The sequence below is a fragment of the Hypanus sabinus genome, chromosome 3 (assembly GCF_030144855.1).
Source record: "Hypanus sabinus isolate sHypSab1 chromosome 3, sHypSab1.hap1, whole genome shotgun sequence".
Lineage (NCBI taxonomy): Eukaryota > Metazoa > Chordata > Chondrichthyes > Myliobatiformes > Dasyatidae > Hypanus > Hypanus sabinus.
Window position 1 is genome coordinate 161,450,639 of NC_082708.1, and position 26,522 is coordinate 161,477,160.

Here is a 26,522-nt window from a genome sequence, read left to right on the forward strand (position 1 = left end):
CTTGACAGGACACATTGTGTTTGAATGGTTTTTAGATGAGAGTGGATATGACTCGGTTTAAGCCACCTCCTGAGCAGCACACCAGACAGAAGGAGCTGGCTGAGATGCTGGAGGACCTGGTCTAGAGGTGACAAAGGCAGTGTGAATGCTAGCATGACTGGCATCTCTATTCTTACAGCCATTATGTGAGGGCAACCACTGACCCTTACATTAAAGCCTCATGGATCCACACCAGAAGTGCTATAGGAAAACACAATCAATATGTTCATGCATGTTTTATTGAAATAGTAATATAAAATACTTCCTCATTGTTACAAGTGCATGCTTAAATTGCTGACATTTCAGAGGTCAAATTACAAAGGCAAGGCATTCAAGGTTGTAGTGAATTACTTGGGCACATTTACAGTCATTAAAAAGTTCATGGGTTACCCATTATGGACCAGTTTTTAACCATTTGATCAAACCCGTAACTGATAATACAGCAGAAGGTGAAAATACACGAAACTTTTTTGTGTGGCACTAAAGTAGTCGGACTTCACCATCGGGACTAAAACAGCTTCATGCATCTAGAGTTTTACATGTACCCACACATTGAGTTTTTAATTTTCACAATGCTTGCTAAACATGCTAAATGTCTACATGTGCACTTATCAGTACTGAAAAATGTTCAAAGGTTCCACTCCCTTTCTGAATAATTTCAAGATTTTTTAATTACAAAAGTTCAAAAGGCATTAAGCATTTTCATACAGTGAATATAAAGTATGCAAGTATACATTACATTTCCAGTATATGTCAGATCACTAAGCACATTACAGTCCCATATAGGGACAGTACAGCCATTAATTGGGAAAAAAAACATGCATAGAACAGTTTTACAGACTACAGATGCTTTTCACTGCATTTATATGGTATGTCTTGTTCTTCATATAGTTAAAATAAAACTTAAAAAATGAATGTCACTCATTAATATACAATTCCAGCAAGCCACAACCAACTCAATGCAAATGAAATTGAAGAGCATGATGAATGATAAAGGTTATAAATAAATTTCCAGTTTCATTTTGGAAAAGGCTATCTCCTATCAAGTGGATAAGCTAAGTAAATAGATAAACTGGTAGCATCCAAGCACACTAAATCAACCTGAGGTAAGCAGATTCTGTACAAAACCAAATTTGATTTTTGGCATTTTTAAATGATTTTGCAACTTTACATTTTATTTTAAGACTGCCTAATTTCTTTCAAACTCTCATAAGAGTAGCAAAAATGTTAATAAATAGTCGACATCTCAAATCAGCTATTATTTAGTTTGTACAACCTCATATTTTCAATTGTTTTTTTAAAATATGTCAAACTTTTAATTCTGCAATCGTAAACGGACACTAGAAGATTAAAGAGCTGCTAGACAGAGATCCCATATCCAGAATAGTAAAGGCCTTTTCAAAACAGATCTGCAAGTCTTCCTCAATGCAAAAGGAAAACAGTTTGATTCATCTAATGTGTAATATTTAACCAGCTTGTCTAGAAGCATCAAAGGCATATCCCATCTGAGGTAACTTAACTTTCAACAATCACAATACAATTTCTATCACTCTGTTACTGGAATCTGTCACCAACATCTGGCTCCCCAGAACATGCAGCAGTAATCAGAGGCAAGAGTGTCAAACCGCTTGGGACAATGATACAATCATGCCTTGGAACTGGAAACTGCAAAGGGATCATTGAATGTTACCACTCTCAGTGCCGTTCGTCTCTGAGGAGACTGCCTTGTTAATGGAGTTAAAGCTGCCATCAGTGGCGATTCCATCACGTCGCGGAGGCATCCTTTCGTTGATTCGATCCAAACCCTTGGCTTCAGCAAAACTGCTGATCTTATGCTGTGGTGAGAATCCCCGGATGGCTGAGTGGACCAAGATTAGATCGTAGGAGAGGGAGAGCAGGGTCAGAGGTTCAGGTAGGGGAAGGAAGAAAGAAGAGGGATAGAAGAATAAAACATCACATCTTTTCTTCTCCCTGTCAACATACCAGCTCAGTATTTGGTTAGCACATTGTGGCGTATGCATTCAAGTTTCAAGAAATCCTCAAACTCTTTGTATTAGACCACACAGAACTGGACTAAGGGAGCACACAGACAGTGATGGGCGAGTCACTTGTGTGAAGTGAAAAACTTCAGCACAACTGTAAGTATTTTGAGAAATACAGGCTTTTGAGAAACTAATCCTTCTGCATCAGACTTCAGACCAGTCTTAAGCTCAGCTGTTACATGTAGGCCCTTGCTAGGAGGAATATAACTGATCTTCCTTCATATTGAACTACAAAATCAGGAAGAACCAAAAATTAAAAGCTCAGTTTTACATAAACTGAAGGGGTTTTCTAAATCATTATGCTAATAAGGGGCAGGCATATAACACTGGAGGAACTCAGCAGGTCAAGCAGCATCTATTATGTTGATAGAGCTTTGACCAGCAGCCAATCCGGACTTCGAAAGTTTGGAGAGGAGAGGACTTCAATCAGGTCTACTGCCTGAGGATAAAAGGCAGGAGCAGGTTGCGGCAATGTAATAGAATTTGATGAGTGAGCATTTGGAATTGATTAGTAAGAACAAATTAAAGGAAGACAGGGGAAAGCACAGAGGCCATAGTCAGAGAGGTAACCTTAAGATTTTAACTCTTCAAGGCTTCAAGTGAAAAGAGGCTTCTCTCAGAGAAAACAAAGAAAAGCAGAAGTTTTTTCATTCTCTTCTTTAAATCTGCTCAGCTAGGATAGTAGAGATGTCAGGCAGGATAGAGCAATGTTCCTCGTGGAATATGGGAAGGCAGAGAGATCACCAGTAGCCCTGACCACTATGACTGCAAGAAGTGCATCTAGCTGTAGCTTCTAACAAACCACGTTGGAGAGTTGGAGCTGGAGCTGGGTGAACTCCAGATCATTCTGGAGGTTGAAGAGATGACAGAAAGGGCAGAAAGAGAGATAATTACAGCCAGGGTGCAGGACACAGGAAACTGGGTGACACTCAGAAAGGGGAAAGGGGTTAAGGAGCCAGTCAGAGTACCCCTGTGGCCATCCTCCCCTCAGCAATAGGTATACCACTCTGGATGCAGTCGGGGTGGAGGGGGGGGGGAGAGAGAAGAGATGAAGTCAAAGTTGGGGTCTCTGGCACTGAGAGTGCCTCTCTGACTCAGAAGGGAAGGGAGAAGAGGAGGCACGCTCTGGTGATAAGGGTTTCATTGGGGAATGGACAGGAGGTCCTGTGGGTGAGAACAACATTCCCAGATGATGTTACCTTCCTGGTGCCACAGTCTGGGATATCTCCGATTGAGTTCTCAGCATTCTTAAGTGGGAGGGTGAACAGCCAGAAGTCATGGTCCGTGTAGGTACCAATGACATGGGTAGGACAAGTAACAAGGTTCTGCAGAGGAGTTCAGGGAGTTAGGTTCCAGGTGACAGGATCTCCAGGGCTGCGATCTCAAAATTGCTTCCCATGCCACCTGCTAATGAGGCAAGAACTAGGAAGATTATACAGTTTAATACTTGGCTAAGAAGTTGGGGTAGGAGGGAGGGCATAAGATTTTTGGATCATTGGGTTCTTTTCCAAGGAAGGTGAGACGTGTACAAGAAGGGATGGTTTTGCACCTGAACTGGAGGGGGACTAATATCCTAGTGGAAAGGTTTGTTAATACTGCATGGTGGGGCTTAAACTAGAGTTGCAGGGAGATGGGAACCAGAGTGCCAGTACAGTTAATGAAGAGGTTGTGGAGGCAGATGTTGGTAAGACCTCTGACAAAGTTAGGAATCAAAAGGTTGAGCATGGTGTGACAAAATCAAAAAGGGTGAATACAGGACTGAAGGTGTTGTAACTGAATGCACACAGTATGTAGAATAAGGTAGATGAACTTGCAGCACAGTAGCAGAATGTCACATATGATGTTGTAAGCATCACTGAATCACGGCTGAAAGATTATAGCTGGCAGCTTAATCTCTAAGAACACAACTGTATCGAAAGGATAGGCAGGAAGGCAGAGGGGGCAGTGTTGCTCTCATGATAAAGAATATGAAATCAAATCATTAGTGAGAGGTAACATAGAGTCATAAGGTGTTGAATCATTGTGGATAGAGCTAAGGAACTGCAAGAGTAAAAAGACCATGATGGGGACTCCCAAACAGTAGTAAGGATGTGACCTACAAATTACAATGGGAGGTAGAAAATGCACGCCAAAAGGACAATGGTCATGGTGGGGAGGGGGGGGGGGGGGCTGGTTTCAATATGCAGGTAGATTGAGAAAATCAGATTGGTACTGGATTCCAGGAGGGGAAATTTCTCCAGTGCTTACCAGATGGCTTTTTAGAGCAGCTTGTGCTTGAGCCCACAAGAGGATCAGCTATTCTGGATTGGGTGTTGTGCAATGTACCAGAATTGATTAGAGAGCTGAAGGTAGAAGAACCCTGAATACTATGATCAAATTCACCCTGAAATTTGAGAAGCTAAAGTTAGATTTAACAGTATTTTAGTGGATTAAAGGGAATTACAGAGGTGTGAGAGAGGAGTTCACCAGAATTGACTGGAAAAGAACACTGGCAGGGACGACTGCAGAGCACCAATGGCTGGAACTTCTAGATCTCCCTGTGGCCACACACTTCAATTCCACAGACCACTCCCACTCCGACATGTCTGTCCTTGGCCTCCTCCACCGTCAAGATGAGGCCACACGCAGGTCAATGGAGCAATACCTTATCTTCCGCCTAGGTAGCCTCCTTCCTGCTGGCATGAACATCCAACTCACTGACCTCCGTTGATACCCCTGTCCCCCACCCTTACCCCCATCCCTATCTATTATTTTAGACTGGTTCTCGTTCTCTTTCTTTTCCCCCTTCACTATAATCTCTCCCACCAGCCCTTTTATTTCCCATAATTCTCCACCTTCCCCCTAGCCCAGTTCCCTTCAGCCTATCACTTCCTAGCTCTCTACTTTATCCCTCCCCCCACTTCTTATCCTCCCTCGTCCATCCCATGTTACTTCACTCCTGATGAAGGGTTTTGTCCCAAAATGTCATTATTGCCTCCTCCCATAGATGCTGTCTGGCCTGCTGAGTTCTGCCAGCATTTCATGTTCTTTTAAGCTTGAGAGAACCAGTTGTAGGATTCGACCCCATAGGGGACCGAGATTCAATGGAGCCAAGTGCTAAGATCCACTGAGGATTGGTGAATATGAATTTTGGGAAGAGTTGAGTTCAAATTGTGCACATTTGACTGTTTAATTATAATGGGTCCTTTCATTTATTTTTCTTTCTTATCTTTACCAAGTAAAGATTCATAAATACAATTCCTTTATTTGTATGCAGTGTACTGTCTGTTATTTCTAGGGACTGACTTGTAACAGGGTAGCAAATTACACAGCATCCACACAAACTGGGGTTTGGGGTAGGAGAGCCGTCTCAATCTCACAGGTTTGGCAGGACTGACTAGACTTGCATAACCAAGGAAACCAGGGAGGTTTTACTTTCCTGACAAATCTGTTGGAATTATTTGAAGAAATAATAATCAGAATAGACAAAGGAGAATCAGTTGGTGTTGTGTACTTGGATTTTCAGAAGGCCTTTGACAAGATGCCTTAACAAGCTATGAGCCCATGGTATTACAGGAAAGATTTGAGCATGGATAAAGTAGTGGCTGAATGGCAGGAGGCACAGAGTGGGAATAAAGGCAGCCTTTTCTGGTGTTCCGCAGGGGTTTGTGTTGGGACAGATTCTTTTTACATTACATATCAAAGAGTTGATGGAATTGATGGCTTTGTTGCAAAGTTTGCAGTGGGTATAAAGATAGGTGGAGGGGCAGGTAGTTTTGAGGAAGTAGAGAGGCTACAGAAGGAATTAGACAGATTAGGAGAATGGCAGATGGAATACAGTGTTGGGAAGTGTGTGGTCATGGACTTCGGTAGAAGAAGTGAAAGGGCCAGCTATTTTCTAAATGGAGAGAAAATACAAAAAACTGAAGTGCAAAGGGACTTGGGAGCCCTTGTGCAGGATTCCTTAAACGTAATTTGCAGGCTGAGTGTGTAGTGAGGAAGGCCAATGCAATGTTAGCATTTATTTAAGAGGACTAGAATATAAAAGCAAGAATGTAACGTTGAGACTTTATAAAGACCGTAAGACATAGGAGCAGAATTAGGACATTTGGCCCATCAAGTCTGCTCCATCATTCAATCACGGCTGATCATCTTTCTCCCTCCTCAGCCCCACTCTCCAGCCTTCTCCCCGTAACCTTTGATGCCGTGGCCAATCAAGAACCTATCAAGCTCTGCCTTAAATATACCTGACAACCTGGCCTCCACAAATTTACCTAAAGAAATGTCTCCGCATCTGTTTTAAATGTACACCCCTCTATCCTGAGGCTGTGCCCTCTTGTCCTACTCTCCCACTATGGGAAACATCCCTTCCACGTCTACTCTGTCTCAGCCTTTCAACATTCGAAAGATTTCAATGAGATCTGCCCCTTCAATATTTTAAATTCCAGTGAGTATAGACCCAGAGCCATCAAGTGTTCCTCATATGATAACCCTTTCATTCCTGAAATCATCCATGTAAATCTCTTCTGAACCCTCTCTAATGCCAGCACACATTTTCTTAGATGAGCAGCCCAAAACTGTTCACAATAGTCAAGGTGAGGCCTCACCAGTGCCTCAAAGCTTCAGCATCACATCCCTGCTCTTATATTCTAGATCTCTTGTAATGAATGCTAGCATTACATTTGCCTTCCTCACCACTGACTCTACCTGCAAGTTAACCTTTAGGACATTCTACACAAGGGCTCCCAAGTCCTTTGCATCTCAGATTTTTGGATTTTTCCCCAATTTAGAAAAGTCTGCACAATTATTTTTTCACCAAAGTGCATAACCATGTCTTTTCCAACATTGTATTTCATTTGTAACTCTCTTATCCATTCTCCTAAACTGTCCAAGTCCTTCTGCAGCTTACCTGTCTCAACACTACCTACCCCTCCACTAATCTTTGTATATCTGCAAACTTGGCAACAAAACCATCTATTCCATTGTCTAAATCATTGATGTACAGCATAAAAAGAAGCGGTCCCAAAACCGACACCTGCAGAACACAAGTCACTGGTAGCCCAGCAAAAAAAGATCCTTTCATTCCCACTTGCTACCTCCTACCAATCAGCCAATGCTGTAACCATGCCAGTAACTTTCCTGTAATAACATGGGCTCTCAACTTGCTAAGCAGCCTCATGTGTGGCACCTTGTTGAAGGCCTTATGAAAATCAAAATATACAACATCCACTGATTGCCCTTTATCTATCCTACGTGTAATCTCCTCAAAGAATTCCAACAGGTTCGTCAGGCAAGGTTTTCCCTTAAGGAAACCATGGTGACTTTGTGCTATCGTGCCCTGTGTCACCATGTACTCCATAACCTCATCCTTAACAATCGACTCCAACATCTTCCCAACCACCGAGGTCAGGCTAACTGGTTTATAATTTCTTTTCTGTTGCCTTCCTCCTTTCTTAAAAGTGGAGTGACATATGCAACTTTCCAGTCTTCTGGGACCATGCCGGAGTCCAGTGATTTTGGAAAGATCATTACTAACGCCCCCAGAGTCTCTACTACTTTCTCTTTCAGAACCCTAGGGTGCAGTTCATCTGGTCCAGGTGACTTATGTTTTTGATCACCTTCTCCCTTGTAATAGTAACTGCATTCACTTCTCTTCCCTCACATCCTTCAACGTCTGGCACACTGCTAGTGTCTTCCGCAGTGAAGACTCATGCAAAGTACTCATTTAGTACATCTGTCATTGTTTTGTCCCGTCATTACTTCTCCAGCCTCATTTTCTAGCAGTCCTGTACCCACTCTCATCTCTCATTTAAAAAAAATAGATGAAAAAGCTTTTACTATCCACTTTGATATTGTTTGCTAGCTTGCTTTCATATTTCATCTTTTCTCTAATGATTCTTTTAGTGGCACTCTGTAAGGTTTTAATGGTTTCCCACTCCTCTATCTTCCCACTAATTTTTGCTTTGTTGTATGCCCTCTCTTTTGCTTTTACATGATCTTTGACTTCCCTTCTCAGCCATGGTTATACCAATTTGCCACTTGAGTATTTCTTTGTTTTTGAAATACATCTATCCTGTACCTTCTTCATTTTTCTCAGAAACTCATACAATTGCTGCTCTGCTGTCACCCCTGCCAGCATTTCCTTCCAATTTACTACGGCCAATACCACTGTAATTTCCTTTACTGCATTGAAATACTGCTATGTCAGACTTTACTTTCTCCCTATCTAATTTCAAATTGAACTCAATCATACTGTGATCACTGTCCCCTAAAGGTTCTTTTACCTTAAGCTCCCTAATCACCTTTGATTCATTATATAACACCCAGTCCAGTATAGCTGATACCCTAGTAGGCTCAATGACAAACTGCTCTAAAAAGTTTCTAAGATAAAGCACTGGTGAGGCCACACTAGGAGTATTGTGAGCAGGTTTGGGCCCCCTCATCTTAGAAAGGATGTGCTGACACTGAAGAGCATTCAAAGGAGGCTCACAAAAATGATTCCAAGATTAAATGGCTTGTTGCATGAACAACATTTGATGGCTCTGGACCTATATTCACTAGAATTCAGAAGAATGAGGGGTGACCTCATTGAAACCTTTCAAATGGTGAAAAACCTTGATAATGTCGATGTGGAGAGGATGTTTCCTATGGTTGGACAGTCTAAGATCTCAGAATCTAGGAGAATCTAGGACACAACCTCAGAATAGAGGGGTGTTCTTTTAAAATGGAGATGAGGAGGAATTTCTTTAGCCAGAGAGTGGTAAATCTGTGGAATTCTTTGCCACAGGCAGCTGTGGAGGCCAAGTCTTTATGTATATTTAAGGCAGAGGTTGATAGATTATTGATTGGTCAGGACATGAGGGGATACGGGGGAATAGGCAGGAGATTGGGGCTGAGAGGAAAATTGGATCAGCCATGATGAAATGGTGGAGCAGCTGTGATGAGCCAAATAACCTAATTCTGTTCCTATATCGTGTGGTCTTGTATTCTTAATGAGGGGAAGCTTTCAGAACAAGTGCATTCTGTACTGCTGATACAGTGCAATGTTGCTATTGTAGAAGTGTTAGGAAATGGACCATAAAATGATCCCATGCCTAAGCACCAATCCCCTCCACCCAGGCAAGGGTCACATCAAACAGTTTCCCAATTTGGACGAGATAACCAATGAGCCACTGGTCTCCTGCCAGGTATGTAACACCTGGAAAAAGTGCAGGGACTGTAACTGTACTATTTAAACTGCAAGAACTGGAATTCAATTGTAAACAAGGTGGGACAGCGGAAACCTAATTGCATGAGGACGAACAATGGGGGTATAAATACCACCAAACTAGATACGCCCAGGCATCATTCCTGATGAAGATGGCAGCGTTTGTCATTGAAACATAAGTTAAAATTGATACCGGTGCCCAACTGGAAACCTGAAGAGTTTATTTGTCATAGATGCTGGAAAAGCACTAGATCTCTGTACATTTAAAACACTCCTATGTGGTCTTAAATTAACAGGAGCTTTTAAGATGGGGGGAAAGACTGAGAGATGAGGAAATGAAGGAGGATGGGGAAAAATTAATTGGCTATAAATTAGCAATAGTTACTTCAATGGAAGTGGTTGAAGCAGGTACATTAACAGTTGGATAAGTACATGGATTGGAAGGATATAGATTATGGGCCAAATGCTGACAAATAGGACAAACTTGGATGGGTCATCTTGGTTGGCATGGAGCAGTGGGATTGAAAGACATGTTTCCATGCAATGACTATGAAATAATTTAGTTAATTGGGATTTAGTTGTCACCCAAAGTTCAGGTTAGGGAGTCAAAAAAAAACCCATGTGCTTGGCAAAGAGGGCAAAATTAGTTGATAGAAGTGAAACAAGTGTCCAAAAGGTACTTTAATCACTAACATAGTTAACACTTCAAGAATTTGGAAAATATCATTGCATCATAACAAACAGCTCTGTAATCATGTTCTGTGCACTTCTTTTTGGCTCAGTTTGATTTATTGAACCCAATTTGTTTTGGATTTTGCAAGGCAGAGAACGAGTGAATTTATATTGAGCTATTAATAACTGATTCTTACCCCACTCCCTCTCTTGCCCCAGAAACACAAGCTTGAGGCAGTTCTGTAACTGGACCCTTGTGTGTAATAAGCACAATCCACTTGCTGTGCTCTTGACTTTCTGCTGCTCAACAACCACCTGCACATCCAGACTGTCTTTACTGGCGGAGTGTAAGATGTCTGCTTGACAAATACCCACCAATGGCTTCAGGTGATTCTCCCAGGGCATTACATTTGGTTCTTACTATGGAATCAGATTGGTACTGCACACACAGACCATTCGGCCATCACTGCCCGGACTATCTCTCTGGAAGGGCTATGTGGAAATAGAACCTTTTCATAGTTACAACATACCAGAAAACATGGAGCAAAGAAATCAGTAAAGGGAACTCAATGCTCAAAAGATTAAGAGGAATGGTCATTTATATCAGTGTATCATTCAAATTCCTACAAGCAGGGCAGCTCATTTGGAATGTTCAATACAGCCACAATGATTGTTAACCATTCAATTTGTCACCTCTAGAAGACATGCAGCAAACAAGCAGTTAACGTGGTTTTCATTACTGCAGTGGGATCTTTACAACAATAAAATGGCTGCACTTTAACAGAAACTGCATGGCCAGTGGCAGTCACTGGTTAAGGGCAGTTAGATGTGGTAATACTTTGAAGTTTAATTGTAATTAAGACTTTTATATATACAGATTTTGACCAAAATAAAATTGTTTCAGAGATTTTAAACAGAAAAATAAAACACCTCACTGGAATCTTTAATTCATGTCGGAGGCACTGCACACTCATTGAATACGGAGCGTGCGTTACAAGCTCAGACCAGAACTGAATTATGGTTTCAGTGCAACAAGGAAATGTTAACTGACCATGAATAAAGCAAGTTTACTACAATTAAATTATATTATAGGCAGATCCCACTGCACACCATTTAAAGCTTACTTACAGACTTCCCAATGAAGCAGCTGGTGATTTAGCTACCATTTGTAACACAGTAATCCAGTTTGCTGCTATGTCTGCCAGTCTGACAGTGGGATAACATGGCAGTTAACACACACATACACACACTCGCGCACACACCCACACACCCACTATTAAACACAACACACAGCAAAGCCACAGTCACAGAAAAAAAAAGCAAAAATTAATTTCCACCACCGATGCGGACTGTGGATTGGAGTTTGTTAAATAGGTGGTTTTTAATTGAGCATAAATAGTGGTTAAGTAGCCACTATTTAATCAGCAGTCGGCTTTGCTCTTGCTTCAGTGTCTTTAACCAATTTTGAAGCATCAATTGTTAATAGCTCTTCTGGAGAAAGTACAGTTCAACTCTAAGTTATATGACAGCACAGTTCAGCCAGAAGACTCAGTAGGTTTTTGCAAGAACAAAGCAACACAACTGCATAAAAGATGAATCTATTCAAAGCAAGCCACACCTCAACATGGTTAATATGACAGTGTTAAGGAGTGTTAGACAACTACTGGTTAACCCAACACCCACACATCATATACAAGCTACAGAAGTATATTTACATTAGGTATGTATAAACCCAGCACAGCCCCAGTCCATTGTACAACAGAAAGGGGTCTGGCTAAAATATTACCTTCATCAGCCTCAATAGCCTCAACAGTCGCTGAAGAAAAGAAAAGGGTTGCAAAACGGATGAGAAAGTTGCTGAGAATTTATATCTTTAACAATCAATGAGAAGCAAAACAAAAAATAGCAACTGCAGCAAGTCTAATATAAGCTTTAGTACTCTTATGTGGAGATGAGAAACAGGACCAACACATTCACAGAGGACAACACACAGTCAATTTATATGTGGAGAGGAAACAGAAAAATCTGCTTGTGATGACTGAGCAGAAAAATCAGTGAGTAACTTGCGGCCGTGTGTGCATGTGAATTACTAAATTGCAATTTATTGGTTTATAGTATCTGATGGAAAATAAGTTAAAGTTGTCACAAGATTGTACTGAGGAACAAAGCTATGCCATGACTATGTAATGCAACAATAGATAATGTATTTGCTCATTACTGGGAGCAACATCTAAAATAGACCACGTCCCAGAGAATAATCCCCACTTTTGATTGATCAGTATTGGTTTAGTAGCTGCAATGTGACCTGTATGGGTTGGGTAGATTCAACAGTCAAAGCACCAACCCACAGCCATAATCTTCACCTTATCATAACAGCATCTAAGTAATCAGCACCATAGGAAGCTCTCCCCAAGGAGAAGTTGCATAGCTTGGCTCCTTTTTAGTTAAACATTCAGGTTTTACCTTGACACATTGCCAATAAATTTTAAACATGCTTTATTCCTGTATACATGTATTTCTGTTTCAGTGCTCATTCCAAGTAACCAAGGCTCACAGCTTGAGGACACTAACAAAAGCAGCACAGAATTACCCACCACCTGTCTTGCCACTGGAAGCCACATGGCTACCACTTGGCTGTGAGCTTCCTGGCTGCCATCTGAAACAGCCTGGTTTTGGCTTGACTGATCTCTTGCAGAATGGGAAGCAAAACTATTCATGTACGGAATTTAAATCAGAAATAAGAATCTTAAAGTCCAACCAGATTACAAAGAGGTTATGCAGTTGTGTGACTGGCTAAGGTGGAATAGCAGTATAAAGAAATACAAGATAGTGAGTGCAGTTTTACAGGGAAGACATCTGAGATGGTGGGAGATACTGGAGGGGAATTTGAGGGGCCTTGGTTCAGTGAGCACCTGAGGGCAAATTTGCCCACAGAGAGCAATGGATTTGTGGAATAAGCTGCTAAAGGAAGTGGGAGAGACAGGTACAATTACAATGTTTAAAAGACAGTCAGAAAGATACATGGGTAGAAAAGTTTTAAGCATGGGGGTTCCAACCTAGGGTCCACAGATCCCTTGCTTAATGGTATTGGTCCATGGTACAAAAAGGGTTGAGAATCCTTGCTTTAGAGGGATATGGGGCAAATATAGGAAATATGGGATTTGCAGAGTAAGGCATATCTGTCTGCATGGATGAGTCAGACTGGAAGGGCTTGTTTCTATGCTATAAATCTCTATGTAGAGAACAAGGATGAAGCAATGAAAGAAGATTCAATTCACTTAAAATCGTTTAAATTCAAGCAATTCAGGGAAGAGATCCAGTATATTGGGGTTGACCAAACAATCCGCTCCAGTTGGCATAAAGGATGCTAAAAATCACAATCAGTTCTCAAAACTGGATGATTTTCTTTATAATAAAATGTTAGTTTGTCTTCATAGACATCTTCATCCCTTAAAACTGATTCAGCACTCAATATAAATTTCCAAATCGTGCATTATATTTCTGAAATCATCCTCAAAATGCAACATCACTTGCTATAGGGAAGGCTTCATACTTGTATGTCCACCAATTCATTCAACAATCAGCCAGTCCTCCTGTGGTGCCACCTGCCCCATCTCAGCAAACTCTGTTAGCCATTAAACTGGAACAGCACTATTCTCATCCAACTCCACTTCCGCATTTCACCATCCACTGATAGTGGCTGCACATGGGCTACAACCTGGAAATCTAAACTTTGACCTGTTTCTTCTTAAAATCCACACAGACTAAACTTTCAGTCACAGTACCTCGGGGTCAAACTGTTCAGTAAAGCTCCAGTGAGGCATCTTTGGATGTTCCAGAATGATGGAAGAACCACATAAACGTGGCAACAGTTGATTATTTTTGATTTAGACATGATTGACTCTCTCAATCTAGTCGCTTTACACAAATTTGTGCTCCACTAAGCTGGGTCTTGCAGGGGCACATACGTGAGAGGTGGTTCCATCTCTACAACAAAATGCCTCCAACCAAATAACCCTATTTCACATTCTACATGAGGAACACATGAGAAGTGATCACATAGGAGTGCATGTGATGAGGGAGGTCCAATATGGATATGAGATGATGCATCATGGGAATTATCTAGTGCAGTCATCGGGTGGCATTAACAAGGATTAGGAAACATGCTGTGGCAGCCCTTCTAGAGACATGGGCCAGACTAGTTAGAGACCAAGAATCTCAACGTGGGAAACTGGCAACTTGCGGTCAACACCAATGAATGGCTTCAAAATTATTCAAGTTCGCTAATATTCCTGAGGAAAAGGACCTGCTCTTCCATCTGCTCGGCCAATGGGTTCATCACCCAATGAATGATTATTCATCTCCTTTAAAGTAACAAGCTACTCAGTTTCAAGGTGGATTAGTACGCACACTTCTGAAGGCAACTGGACCAGTATAACTGCCAGTGCATCAATGCAATCTCAAAACAGCTTCAGTCTCCAAGACTCACCATAGAGGATAGTTTCAGATTTTCTTATGAGGTCAAAACTTTCAATCTACACATTTTCCCTCATCTTGAAGGTTGGAAATTAGCTCCATGAGTTAGTTGTGAACAATGAAGTAAAAAGCAGTGACTTCAGCAGATTTGGATTTGGTAACTATAAGACCATAAGCTACAGGAGCAGAATTAGGCCATTTGGCCCACTGAGTCTGCTCCACCATCTCATCATGAATGATCCATTTTTCATCTCAGCCCCAATCTCCTGCCTCCCCCACCTGCCCCCCCCCATATCCCTCCATGCCCTGACCAATTAAGAATCTATCAAGCTCTACCTTAAATATACATAAAGACTTGGCCACCACAGTTGCTTGTGGCGACGAATTGCACAGATTCACTACTCTCCAGCTAAAGAAATTCCTCATCTCCATTATAAAAGGACATCCCTGTTCTGAGGCTGTGTCCTCTGGTCTTAGATACTCCCACCAAAGGAAATATCCTCTGCACATCCTCTCTATCAAGGCCTTTCACCATTTGATAGATTTTAGGCCGTTAACTCTCTGATTAGTAACACAGACCTTGATCCTTATGTGGAATATATATTATATTATTGGAATATATATTCCATATATTATTATATATGGAATATATATTATATTAATATAGTTCTCTTGTAACCCACAAGCATTTCTAGCTAATGCTATTTTTCTGTTAGGATCTACTTTTCTACTTTAATGTTTCAATTTTAAAATATGAAGTAACTGATTCATAATATATAAAATAAGGAAGTCGTGACAATCTAGAAAACTGAAACTGCACAGTGAAGCCATGAGCTGGCAGGAAACCAATCTATCTTCGGCTGAGAAAACAGATTTCCTCAGTACTTGCAACATCTGGCTCCACACAAAACTGTTTTCTTTGTGATTTAGTGCACCAGTCTGCACAGGTGAATGTTACTAGCATGTGTAAGTTAGCACTGACACACAGAACACTGACACACAGAGGCACAGGGTGATTTGAATGAAGCGGGTACCTGATTCGTCTGAACAGGAGAAAGAGAGAAAGAGTATATCAGAAAGCAAATAGAACATTGGAAAGAGTGAAGAGGGAGGAAGTTCACAGGGGCTTTGAACAGACAGCCCCATTCCACACACAATACCCAGTTCACACATATATAGATATAAAATAGAGACAACTTACTTCAGTAATTAACTGCAACAACACAAGTCAATGATTCAGGGAAGAAAACTCAGTTACTGAGCAAGTTTAACAGATAATTCACTGATGGTTAATCTCACTGTGTCCAAGACTTACCCCAAGATAGTTCATTGATTAAATGCAAGTGTATTCATTTAATGGTGTTTAGATTGGAGGAAAAGGTGGAGGGGAGGGGCAAATAGATTTTGAAATTGAAATTAACAATGCCACTGCTCCAATACATAATGTGGACTCCTGACGCCCTGGTATATTTATCACATCAAATATGAGGATGCAATATTTAGCAATTGTTTTTAATATGAAGATTCATAAATAAAAAGACATTAAGAGGATAAACTATCTGCCAGATTAAGGGTAGGAATCACTTTTCAAACTGTATACTACTTTGGTTTGCAACATTTCTTCAGCAGATGCAACCATGCTAAGTTAAAACAAACATGTTAAGCATCCTCAGACTTGCAGACAAACTAACAAAGCACTGACACTAAAGTTTAATTCTCAAACAATTGCAGCTCTCAACTCTCCTCATTTAACCTTCCTGGAGAAAAAAAATATGAACTATTTTAAAGATGTACATCAGAGCGAAACTCCAGTAAAGATTTCCAATTTTGTAAAAGATTAAATTTAATAAACAAAAATGTTCTAGCTTACCACTTAACTCAAACGCATGTAGAGTTACTAGGGCAAGGCTACAGTATGCTTTAACAGAAAAGCAACACCTGTAACAAGCAAAAAGGAACAGCCATGTTACCTGTAATAAATCATCTTGTATAGAGATAAGCAGATTCAATGGTATCACTCAGACTAGCTCTTGGAACGAATAATTGTAAATGTGCAAAACTGATGCTGGATGAAGAAAGATATTCCTTCACAAATATTTTTAACCAGTTTCACCAAAATACTCAACCTAGGCAAAAACTTACTCAACTTCCCTTCCATCAACCTGGGGGGAGTGGGTAGGGGTGGAGGGGGGGGGGCGAGGTGAGGGGTGTGAAGAGGGCGAGAACCAGGCCAGGACAATAATGTGCAATTACTCCATTGGGGAGCTTTAAATCAAATGGCACCATTTTTGTTAGCTTGGTCTTTCATGATCTTTTGCATCATCTACAAGTCTTAGAATCGGAAACCTTGTGGCAGTCACACTTGAGACCTTATGATGAAAAGGCAGATATGGAACATGCATCTTTCCCACGAACCTCTTATGCTAAGGCTTGGACACTGGGGTAGTATCGATTAAACGCTGCTTCTAAATAATTTTTTTCCATTTAGACTGTTGTCTTTAAGCACATAATTAACACACCACGCAAGAAAGAAAAAATAGGGCTGCTAATGCCGAAGAATAAATTAGATTATCATAAATTAATTGAAAATGCCAGATTATGAATTAATGCTTGCACTTATTCCAATTGGCACCATGATCAAACTGTTTCCTCTGTTCATGCAATTCATATATCAATTAAAAATTAGCAGCCCTAAAATTAATGAATTAAGAATTCACACACCAATACTCTCACCAATGTCCTGGACTTCTTTATTTTCAAAGTTGCTTAGAACAACTTTTAAAAAGATTAGTTAAAACAAACCTTTCTTCTGGTAATGACTGACATGAATATCAGAGTGAAGTAGTTTTAACAATATGTTAGAAGTGGCTTCACCAACACTCAACCAGGGATTGAGAAGTACTGCATTGCCCCTAGCTGCAACAGTGTTGTGACCTATGCCTGCTGCAATATCAAGCAAGCAGGGCAGTAGGACATGGCACATGCCACCTTGTGGCATCTCACACTGTGGTAATTTATTTAGCTGCACCCTGCAGTAATTCACCAATAGAAACATGAAACCACAAAACACCACAAACAACTGCTACTGCAGCACACAGCTAACTGGATAAATTACTCCAGGGTGCAAAATGGATGAATGGATATAGTGTGTAACTCCCCTATGCTAATGATCTCAGTGATTCATAATACCCTTCATTTGGCGCAATGAATGGCAAGTAAAACGCTGTGCTTGTGAATAACACACAAGTCGGAGATAAACTTGTATACACACAAGGACATAATCACCTCTTTTGAAAGTGCACTGATGCATCAATTTACCTGAAAACATAAACTTGCCAAACATAGTCATTAAAGCATCTTCATCCTCGTAACTACTGCAAATTGTAAGGCATCACTTTATTCCAGTGCCAATCATCATCAGTTACAGAATTTTGCACCAAGTCAGAAAAGACTGGTAGTGAGAACACTGGTGAGAGCAGAGATGTATTGTACTTGTTCACATCAATTAAGAAAAGAACGGACAACAAGGTGAATTTTGTTCTTACCGCTTTGAAGGGTTTGTTTCCCTCCAGCCAGCACTCCACTGGGAAGCATTCCTGTAGGAGTTAGGCCCTTTAGTGTCAGCACACTTTCACTCTCCTCTCTGGAAAATGCCAACACAAAAGTTATCCATGAAAGCTGTTTCACAGAAACTACAGACATAAATAGAATACAGATGGACATGTTTTCAAAGAATACTGGCATTCAGCCTTCGTTCTAAACTAATGATTACAAATTCAACTAGACTGGGTTTACATCACAGCTTCCACTGTAAACCTAATCTGGATATCAAATGAAATAATACATCATCAATGATGGCAGACAGACTGTGAACAATCTGAAGGATCGTTCCTGAAGTGTGTATTTGAACCTTTGTCTCAAGTTTAGCTTTGTTAATCTGGGTACCAGAACCTCCCAACAATTGGCTCAATTATTCAACGCATTATTTGATCTGGAGTCGCCCCGGTTTTCTGGTAACATTTATCCCTCTGCTTAAAACAAGTCACAGTATCTGACCATTAACACACTGCTGTTTGTGGGAGTATGCAGTGTACAAACTGACTGTCAGGTTTAGCTATGAAGTGTTTCAGAACTTCTCAAAATTGTAAGAATGTGAGGCTCTTTTCTCAAATGATTTGCATCCACTGAAATCCCATGTTAAGGCAACATTTTGTTGCATCTTTCTCATTTCTAATACAGCCCAATCTCACACTTCTGAATTCCATGCGTCAAGCATACGTATGTCCTGCAATGTCAGCCTGCTCTCCTGCCCAAAATATTAAGCCTCCTAACCTTGTAACAACAGTGTCTTTTTTATTGCAGAAGATGGGTTGTGATCAAGTGCTATGCTTTAACATTAGTACAATTGGCAACTAGAGAGATGTCCTCTTTTCCCAAGAGAAGCCAGCCAGGTGAATGCAAACCACGCCCAATGTTCTTTACACGCGATCGTGTGACTAAGCACAGCACCAAAGCCATACAGAAATTTGTTGATGACACCACCTTTGTTGAACAAGTCACTGATTCATGATAAATCAGCTCACAGGAGTGAAGTAGGACAACTGGTTGAGTGGTGCTGCAACAACAACTTCTCATTCAACTGCAGTGAAACTAAAGAACTTGATCACTGACTTCAGAAAGGGGAAGGAGTGTGAACATGCACTAGTCTATGTTGGTGAATTAGTGGTAGAGAGGTCAACAGCTTTAAATTCCTAGAAACACACACATTAGATGACCTGCGCTGGGCCTAACATGTAGATGCAATCAGTAGCAAGGGGCCTCTGTTTTTTTTTCTTAAAAGAGGGTTAAAGAGGTACAGCTTGTTACCAAACACTAGCTAACATCTGCAGATGTACTGCTAAAAGTTTCATGGTTTCATCATGGTCTGTTAAGACAATCCAAATGTGCTGGAACTCAAGAAGCTGAAAAGAGTAACTGCCTCAAGAAGGTCCTTGCCATCTGGGTCATTGCACTGTCTCCTAACTGCTATTGAGCAAGAGATATAGGAGCCTGAAGTCCCACGACTTTCTTAAGCTGAGAAAGTAAAGGCACTGGAGCACCTGCCTTCAGGTTCAAGACAGTTACTTCCCTTCAACCATTTGGTTCTTGAACCAACCTGCACAACCCTAATCACCAATTACCACTTTGCACATCAATGGACTGTTTTTTGTTCTACTTGTGGTCTTCCTTGAATAATTTGTTAATTTATGTTTTTCTTATGAACGTTGTGTCTTTGATGCATTTTTCTGTGATGCTGCTCCAACTACGTTTTTCATTGTACCTGTGCATACATGTAATTGTGCATATGACAATAATCCTGACTTTAGCTTTGTGGCTCAAGCAATGAAACACCCAGAACAGCAATGGATTTAGACTTACCGGAGGACAGAAAACATTTTCGCCATCTTGCCAATTGCTCGAATCTTGTTCCTAATCACCTCTTTACGGGCAGCAGCAGACGCACCTGGCAAAATATCAGTGGGGTCAGTTTCTGACTCTAGTCAGACTCACTCAGAGATACATACACACACTAGGCAAACAGACATGCTGAACATCTCATCAAATTGTATGTGACAGGTGGTGTCATTTGAACTAACAGAATTTCAGAAGTCTAACCCAGTGAAAATATAAACACAATGTCAAGTCTCCATGGATGCACTAGATCCTTAAGGCACCTTCTGGAGACACCTTGAGCACCCAACACCGCATAACATTGGACTGAGAATTTTAACATTCCTTCTGAGTGGAAAGGGAAAACTATACTCCAATATTTAAGGTTTATAAAATGCCTTCATCATAGCGCAAGATTATATTCCTTAAGTCCCTGAGTCTCTTAATTCAGAAAATCAATTCTTTTGTGCAAAAAAAGGGAGAGGCAGTTTTATAGTTATAAATACAGGGCTCAAGTACACAGCAATTTATAATGAGTAGCAGATCCTCCAGTATTGTCACTATTCTTTAATTCAGACTACTGTCCTAAATGGGGCTCAACATTTGATGAGTCTTTTCTATGCTTACATTCATTAACTGGATGTGTTTTGGAGCTGCAAACTAACTAGAAAATGAGTAAATAGATTTAGAACATGGAATTAAATCCTTGTACAACTGCAATTTGCTACATGATAATAAATGGAACTTGCAAAATAACTAGGAATGATTTAAGATTAAGAGTGTAGATTGACACGATACCAATCAAATATTAACATAATTAGAACAGAAATTTAATCCTGAAATATTCTAATTCATGCAAGTGTTTAGCAGTAGATTTTGCAATACAATTTGTTTAGTCACAGGCAATAAGTTAACAACAAACTGGAGGAATTGCATTTTTTAAAAATACTTAATTCCAAATAATGTACAACAGCTGCTCTAGCTCTCTCTGAGGAGGAGAATCTGGTTCAGTCCACATCATATTGTACATAGGATGCCTTTTGCCTCCAGCCTTTGAGCCATTAATTAACACAAGCCACCAAGATTGTGCATTGTTTTCTGCAGAACCAACAAAATTCAGAAAGATTTTTTTATTTTGCTTTCATATTTCTAGGTTTTGCTTTGGAATCCCTCTTGACTGCCTGTTTATTGAAACAGCCCTGGCCCAAAGATAGTTGATTGACACTCCTTGAATTGATTCTGCTGCAGAGAAGTACTGTCTGTATAAGAGAACAGAAGATAACAAGGTGTCCCTTGGAGATAGACAGCTGAAGTTATAATGAAGTGTAAAGGAAAGGAAGGGGTATTAAACAGATGTTTTTTTATTTGTCTTTGCCTAATAAATGGCATAATAACTATAGCAGAAAAAGTGTGTAACTGAAGTTCTAATACCAGTGTGTAATTATTACCACTGAATACAAAGTACTTTGGACATTAAGGGAACTTAAAGCAGAAAATTGCTAAACTTAATAGCCTACACAAAAGGGCTCAGAATGGTAGCTACAGAAATAATGGATATATTTATAATGATTTTTCAAAAACCTTACGATTTTAAGCTATTCTTGGTAGAATTATATGACAGGAAGCATACAGTCTGCTGGAATCAATCTTGAGGGATTTGATAAGGCATATAGAACATTAAGACAGGATAAAACAGATGCTTTTGAGAATCTAGAAATTACATTTTCTAGATTCTCAAAATGCATCTACTAAGTTGTCACACAAGAAGCTGTTACATTAAATAAGGACTTACATGGCTTGGGATTGGCTAAAGAATGAAAAACAGTGGAAACTAATAGGCTTTTTCTAGATTGCTACTGGGGGCACGACTGAGGTCTTGGAGGGTCATCTAATGGCAATTATCCAGGAAGCTGATGGCAGGAAAATGATGACAAGGGAGTGAACAGGGGTGGCAAACTGAGTACATAAGAAAATATAAGACTGATCACTGATGGGAAGAATAGGCAAGAACATTTTCAGAATGATGAGAAAGTAGTAAGCATATGGGGATGCAGTTTGCAGTGCTGTGGCTCATGAAATATGAAAACAACCATGAAGGATTTGCAAGTGATTAGAAAAAGATTGGTAAATTATCACTGGGCTGATAAGTGGGTGAGGAATTTGCTCTACATCAGAGGTTCCCAAACTTTTAAATCTCATGGACCAATATCATTAAGCAAGGGATCAGTGAACCCAAGGTTGAGTACTCCTGCTCTACACAAAGCAATTGACAAAGATTGAGGATGACCAATTGAATCAATGATTTCTTGTTAATCTGAAGAGCTGTGAGAAGACAGGATGGTACTGACTGGAGTTCAAAGAACAAGGTTACTAATTCAAAGCATTGATTGGATATCCATCAAGAAGTTGTTTCCTTTTGATGGAGAACCTAAAACTAGAGATTCCAGTTTCAGGCTGAAGGGCCATTTCAGTTGGAGAGGAGCAGACATTTCTTTACGCTATCAATATTGATAACTTCTCCCCCTATAGAAACTCAGTTGCCAAGCATACTTAAGGGTGAGACCATTAGATTTAGGGTGTATGAGGATTGAGCAAGAGAATGAACAAGCTGCAGAATAAGTCATGAAGTTTCCAGGTTCAGGCAAATTCAAGAGGCACAGCAGTTTCTACATCTTATAATGTGTTCTTTATACCTCTGGGATTACCTTTAAATAACCACGTGACTGGCAAACATTACACAGAACTTCCAGTATACAGATGCAGATATTACTGCTCCACTTCTTCCCCCATTCCCTCTCCTTTGTGCTTTTATCCAGCATTCTCACCAATCCACCTCTACTGTTCATCTTAACCTCATCTTGTGGGAAAAAGTTCCACATCACCACTACTCTTCCTGATTGTCATTTCATTTTTTTTGGTAAATGCCTATCCATGCTTTACAAAACAACTTCCCGATGAAAGGACCTGAAGACATTGAAGAAATTGACCTCTTCTGTAAAACTTGTAACAACAGCTGGTGATTCCTAACTCTTTAAATTCAACTCAATTCAATAGACTTTAAAATGAGATATAAACAGTGGCTATGATATTCTCACACCCATTCAGTGCTGGTGAATAAAAACTAAGATTTTGAAGTGAAGTGATTCTCCCTACACCCTAAGGAAGCTGAAAAGGACTAACAAAGTCTATGTAGAAAACCTGGCTTCTAGATAGAAACCTCAGCGGGGCTTGTAGCAAGGAACAATAACATCAACTTCCTCAACCCTGAATAAGGGCAAAGATTTCTTTGCTTTTGCTTGACATTTGACAATGACTGTTGGATAGATACATTACTGGGTTTGGAACACATACCCTTCTGACCACATGCCTGCCTGCCAGTACTGATAATGAACACATTTGAACAAGTGGACTGAGGCATGGGGATGTAGAAGTTGTTGGAGCAAGTTTATTGGAACAGGACTTGAAATGGTCAACTTTTCATCCCAAATAATGGACAATTATTCCTCTATAGCTACAAGCTCAATTGGTTTATTTTGCTGAAGCTAAAAGCAGAGAGTCTGACAGAAGAGCAGCACAGATTCAGCCAACGCAACCCCCTCCAAGTTTTATAAAAGGTATTTCCAATAATTGCAGAAGGTGACTCGTTGGAAGCAGTTCCAACACATCAGTTTTTGTTGCAAAAACAAGTCAGATTAAGGGTTGAATTTATACAGATTGAGAACACTGCCCTACAGATGTCAAATCGTGCAAGAGAAACATGACAATGAGTCAGAGTCTCTACCAGCTTTGCCCTTCAACAACACGCTTGATTTGTACCTTTCTTCTGGCCATAAATGAGCTGTTCTTCTCATGACACAATCCAGAAAATAAAGAGATAGAAAGATCAGTAGGAAGCTTGGAGAATGAGAACAAAACACAGGTACAGATATCTGACAGAACCAATGGAAAAGCATTAAAACCAAATTCTGTGGAAATAGAAAAGAAACAAATTAGATAAGGAAATTTAAAAAAAAGTTGATGGAAATAAGGCACTTAAAATAAAATAAGTTTGATTATTAGCCCATTAGAATGAGTTAGCTTAGGGTGATCCACTTGAAAGTCAATGTTTAGTAAACAAGGCCTTGGGTAGTGTGTGGAGAAGGTTTACTGAATAGACCCAGGTTTGAGGAAGCTCAGCTTCATGTAGAGACTGGAGAAGCTGGGGCTATTCTTGAGTAAAGAAGGTTAAGGGAAGATGTAATAGAGGTGTGCAAACAAAGGAGTTTGATGAGATTAACTCAGAGAAATTGCAGGAGGCTGGTGACCAAAAGGCATAGTGAAGGGGACCATAGGCAGAGTTTCTTTGCAGGGAGTTGAAAGGCAGCGGGTGTAAGTTCAATGGGAGCTTGCAAATGAGAAATGAGCAACTATGAAGGACGTCTTATTGTACTAAGGAAAAGGATAAGGGGAATGGGACAGATAGGAGAGTTTCTGCAAAGGAATGGTTAAAGCTCGGTGAGGTGGCTCGGTAGTGTAATGTTAATGTAATGCTATTACTGTGCCAGCAACACAGGCTCAATTTCACTGCTGTCTGTAAGGAGTATGTACAGTTTCCCTGTAAACGTCAGAGTTTCCTCTGGATGCAGCTTTCTCCCACCTTTCAAAGATGCAAGGAGGTAGTAGGTTAATTGGTAAACATGGATGCAGTTGCAACAGAGAGCCTGTTATCGTACTGTATGTCTAAGTAAACAAATTAACACCTTCTGGTGCACCACGAAAATGGGGGCTTTATTGTGTGTAATGCCCAAATTGGCTCATTAATTACGATGGCCTATTGCTCTGATCACATTTTTTACACTATAAGTTTTGATTTGCTTTTAATTACTTCTAAACTCATCCACAAAGAAAACAGGAAACAAGTCTTGCCATTGTAGGGTGTATAAATTCTCAGTGATAGTAATGCATGTGTTCTAGGGGACATCAGAAAAGCCTTAGTTCTGTGAACTAATTGCTAATATTGAGGATAGCTTCCAATCATGATAACATAACAATAATTTGCAACATTGATCAAGGTACCAAAGACAATTACAGGTCCTGTAGATTAATCACTATGCCATTTATATATAATCAGTGGGATTGTTAAAAAAAAGTCTTTTAATATAGCCCAGAGGTTAGAATGCAAAAAAATGCAAATTAAAATCTGAGGGAAAAAAAATGTTGAAAAACAGGTAGTGGGGAGTGAGCAATACTAGAGATGAACCAGGGACAGAAGAGGATTTTGGTTTCATGGGAAGCTGCAGGAGAAAGAGCTGAGCAAAAGCTGATTTTATTTTGCTGGTGGTAACAACATTCAATTAACTGCTCACCATCAAAACCATCGTCTCCTTCTGAAATGAGTTCATCATCAGAACAGATATTGAGCACATTCACCAACATCTCAGTCACTAGGAGAAAGACGGAGAGAACAGTTAGTTTTTAAAAAAAACACTTGTACCACAAACAAACCCACATCAATCCACAGCAACAGAAGATGGAGGATCACATGTCCAAGATGCAAGTGGGCAAGAGAGAAGGTCGGACAATACTGTGAGCTTTCAAATTGTAGCAGACAGATTACTTTCACTGAAGTCTATGTGCTTCATTATTTCTCTAATGGCAATGACTCAGCATGCAAGGATACACTCGCTTTGCAATGATTTTTTTCCTAATTAGGTGAACATATTCATTAACTGGGGAAAGTTCACATCTCTCACTCTACCACTGAGCTCAGCACCTCCAAAACATGGAACAGCAGCTAAATGTAACAGTTCTCATTAAATGTGTCAAATGGTGCAACTCAACACACCATAAACTGTTGAAGCTTCTTTAAACTGTGTATTCAAATCTCAAATTAACCAGCACACACAAACTATGGATCTCAAAAGGTATGTTACTCAAGTCTGCACTTGCAGCACGAGACCTACTTACCCCTCCCTCCATGCTAGCCACCTGCCTCTCCCCTCTATATTGATCTTGGCCCTGAAGTGCCAAATTTCAAGTTTTTATTTTCTAACAGCTAATTATCCAAAGAACAAGACTAAATAGAACAAAATACAATGGCCCAGGAATTTGTGCCAACTTTTTAACCTAATACTAGTGTATCTACCTCTACCACCACCCCAGAAAGGCAATCCACACAGTCACCATTCTGCCTAAAAAAAAACCCCACCTACCTCTATACTTTCCTTCAGTTAATTATGCCTCAGTATTTCCACCCTGAAAAAGGTCTTTGGCTATCCAATCGATCTATGCCTCTTATCTTGTACACCTATATCAAGTCGCCTCCCATTCTCCTTTGCTCTGAAGAGAAAAGTCCTAGCTTGCTCAACCTATCCTTGTAAGACATGCTCTTTAATCTAGGCAGAACCCTGGCATATCTTCATCCTTCCTTTAATGAGGTGACCAGAACTGAACACTATTCCAAGTGTGGTCGAGCCAGGTTCCATAGAACTGCCACATTACCTTATGGATCTTGTACTCCATCCCCTGATTAATGAAGACATCCTATTAATTTGCACAACTTAGAGGGATCTATAGTCATGGACCCCAAGATCCCTCTGTTTCTCCACACTAAGAATCATGCCATTAAACCTGTATTCTACCTTCAAATTCCACCTTCCAAAGTGAATCACTTCACACTTTACTAATCTGAACTCCAT

At 40.2% G+C, this 26,522-nt stretch overlaps 1 protein-coding gene across 3 annotated transcripts in view; it reads right to left on the bottom strand.

Moving 5' to 3' along the window:
- Window positions 1-260: 260 nt before the first annotated feature.
- Window positions 261-26,522, bottom strand: part of LOC132391839 (protein phosphatase 3 catalytic subunit alpha) — a 277,918-nt gene continuing 251,656 nt past the window's right edge. The window contains exons 10-14 of one of the 3 annotated variants that reach the window (XM_059965510.1): window positions 25,191-25,268; window positions 19,834-19,918; window positions 17,961-18,058; window positions 11,726-11,755; window positions 261-1,897 (exon numbers count right to left, since the gene is read on the bottom strand). In XM_059965510.1, the coding sequence (XP_059821493.1) occupies window positions 1,716-1,897; window positions 11,726-11,755; window positions 17,961-18,058; window positions 19,834-19,918; window positions 25,191-25,268 (473 nt within the window). In that variant the 3' untranslated portion in view covers window positions 261-1,715. Of the gene's footprint in view, window positions 1,898-11,725; window positions 11,756-16,228; window positions 16,354-17,960; window positions 18,059-19,833; window positions 19,919-25,190; window positions 25,269-26,522 lie in introns of those variants that run through there. The other 2 variants (XM_059965511.1, XM_059965512.1) reach the window with 2 other exon arrangements.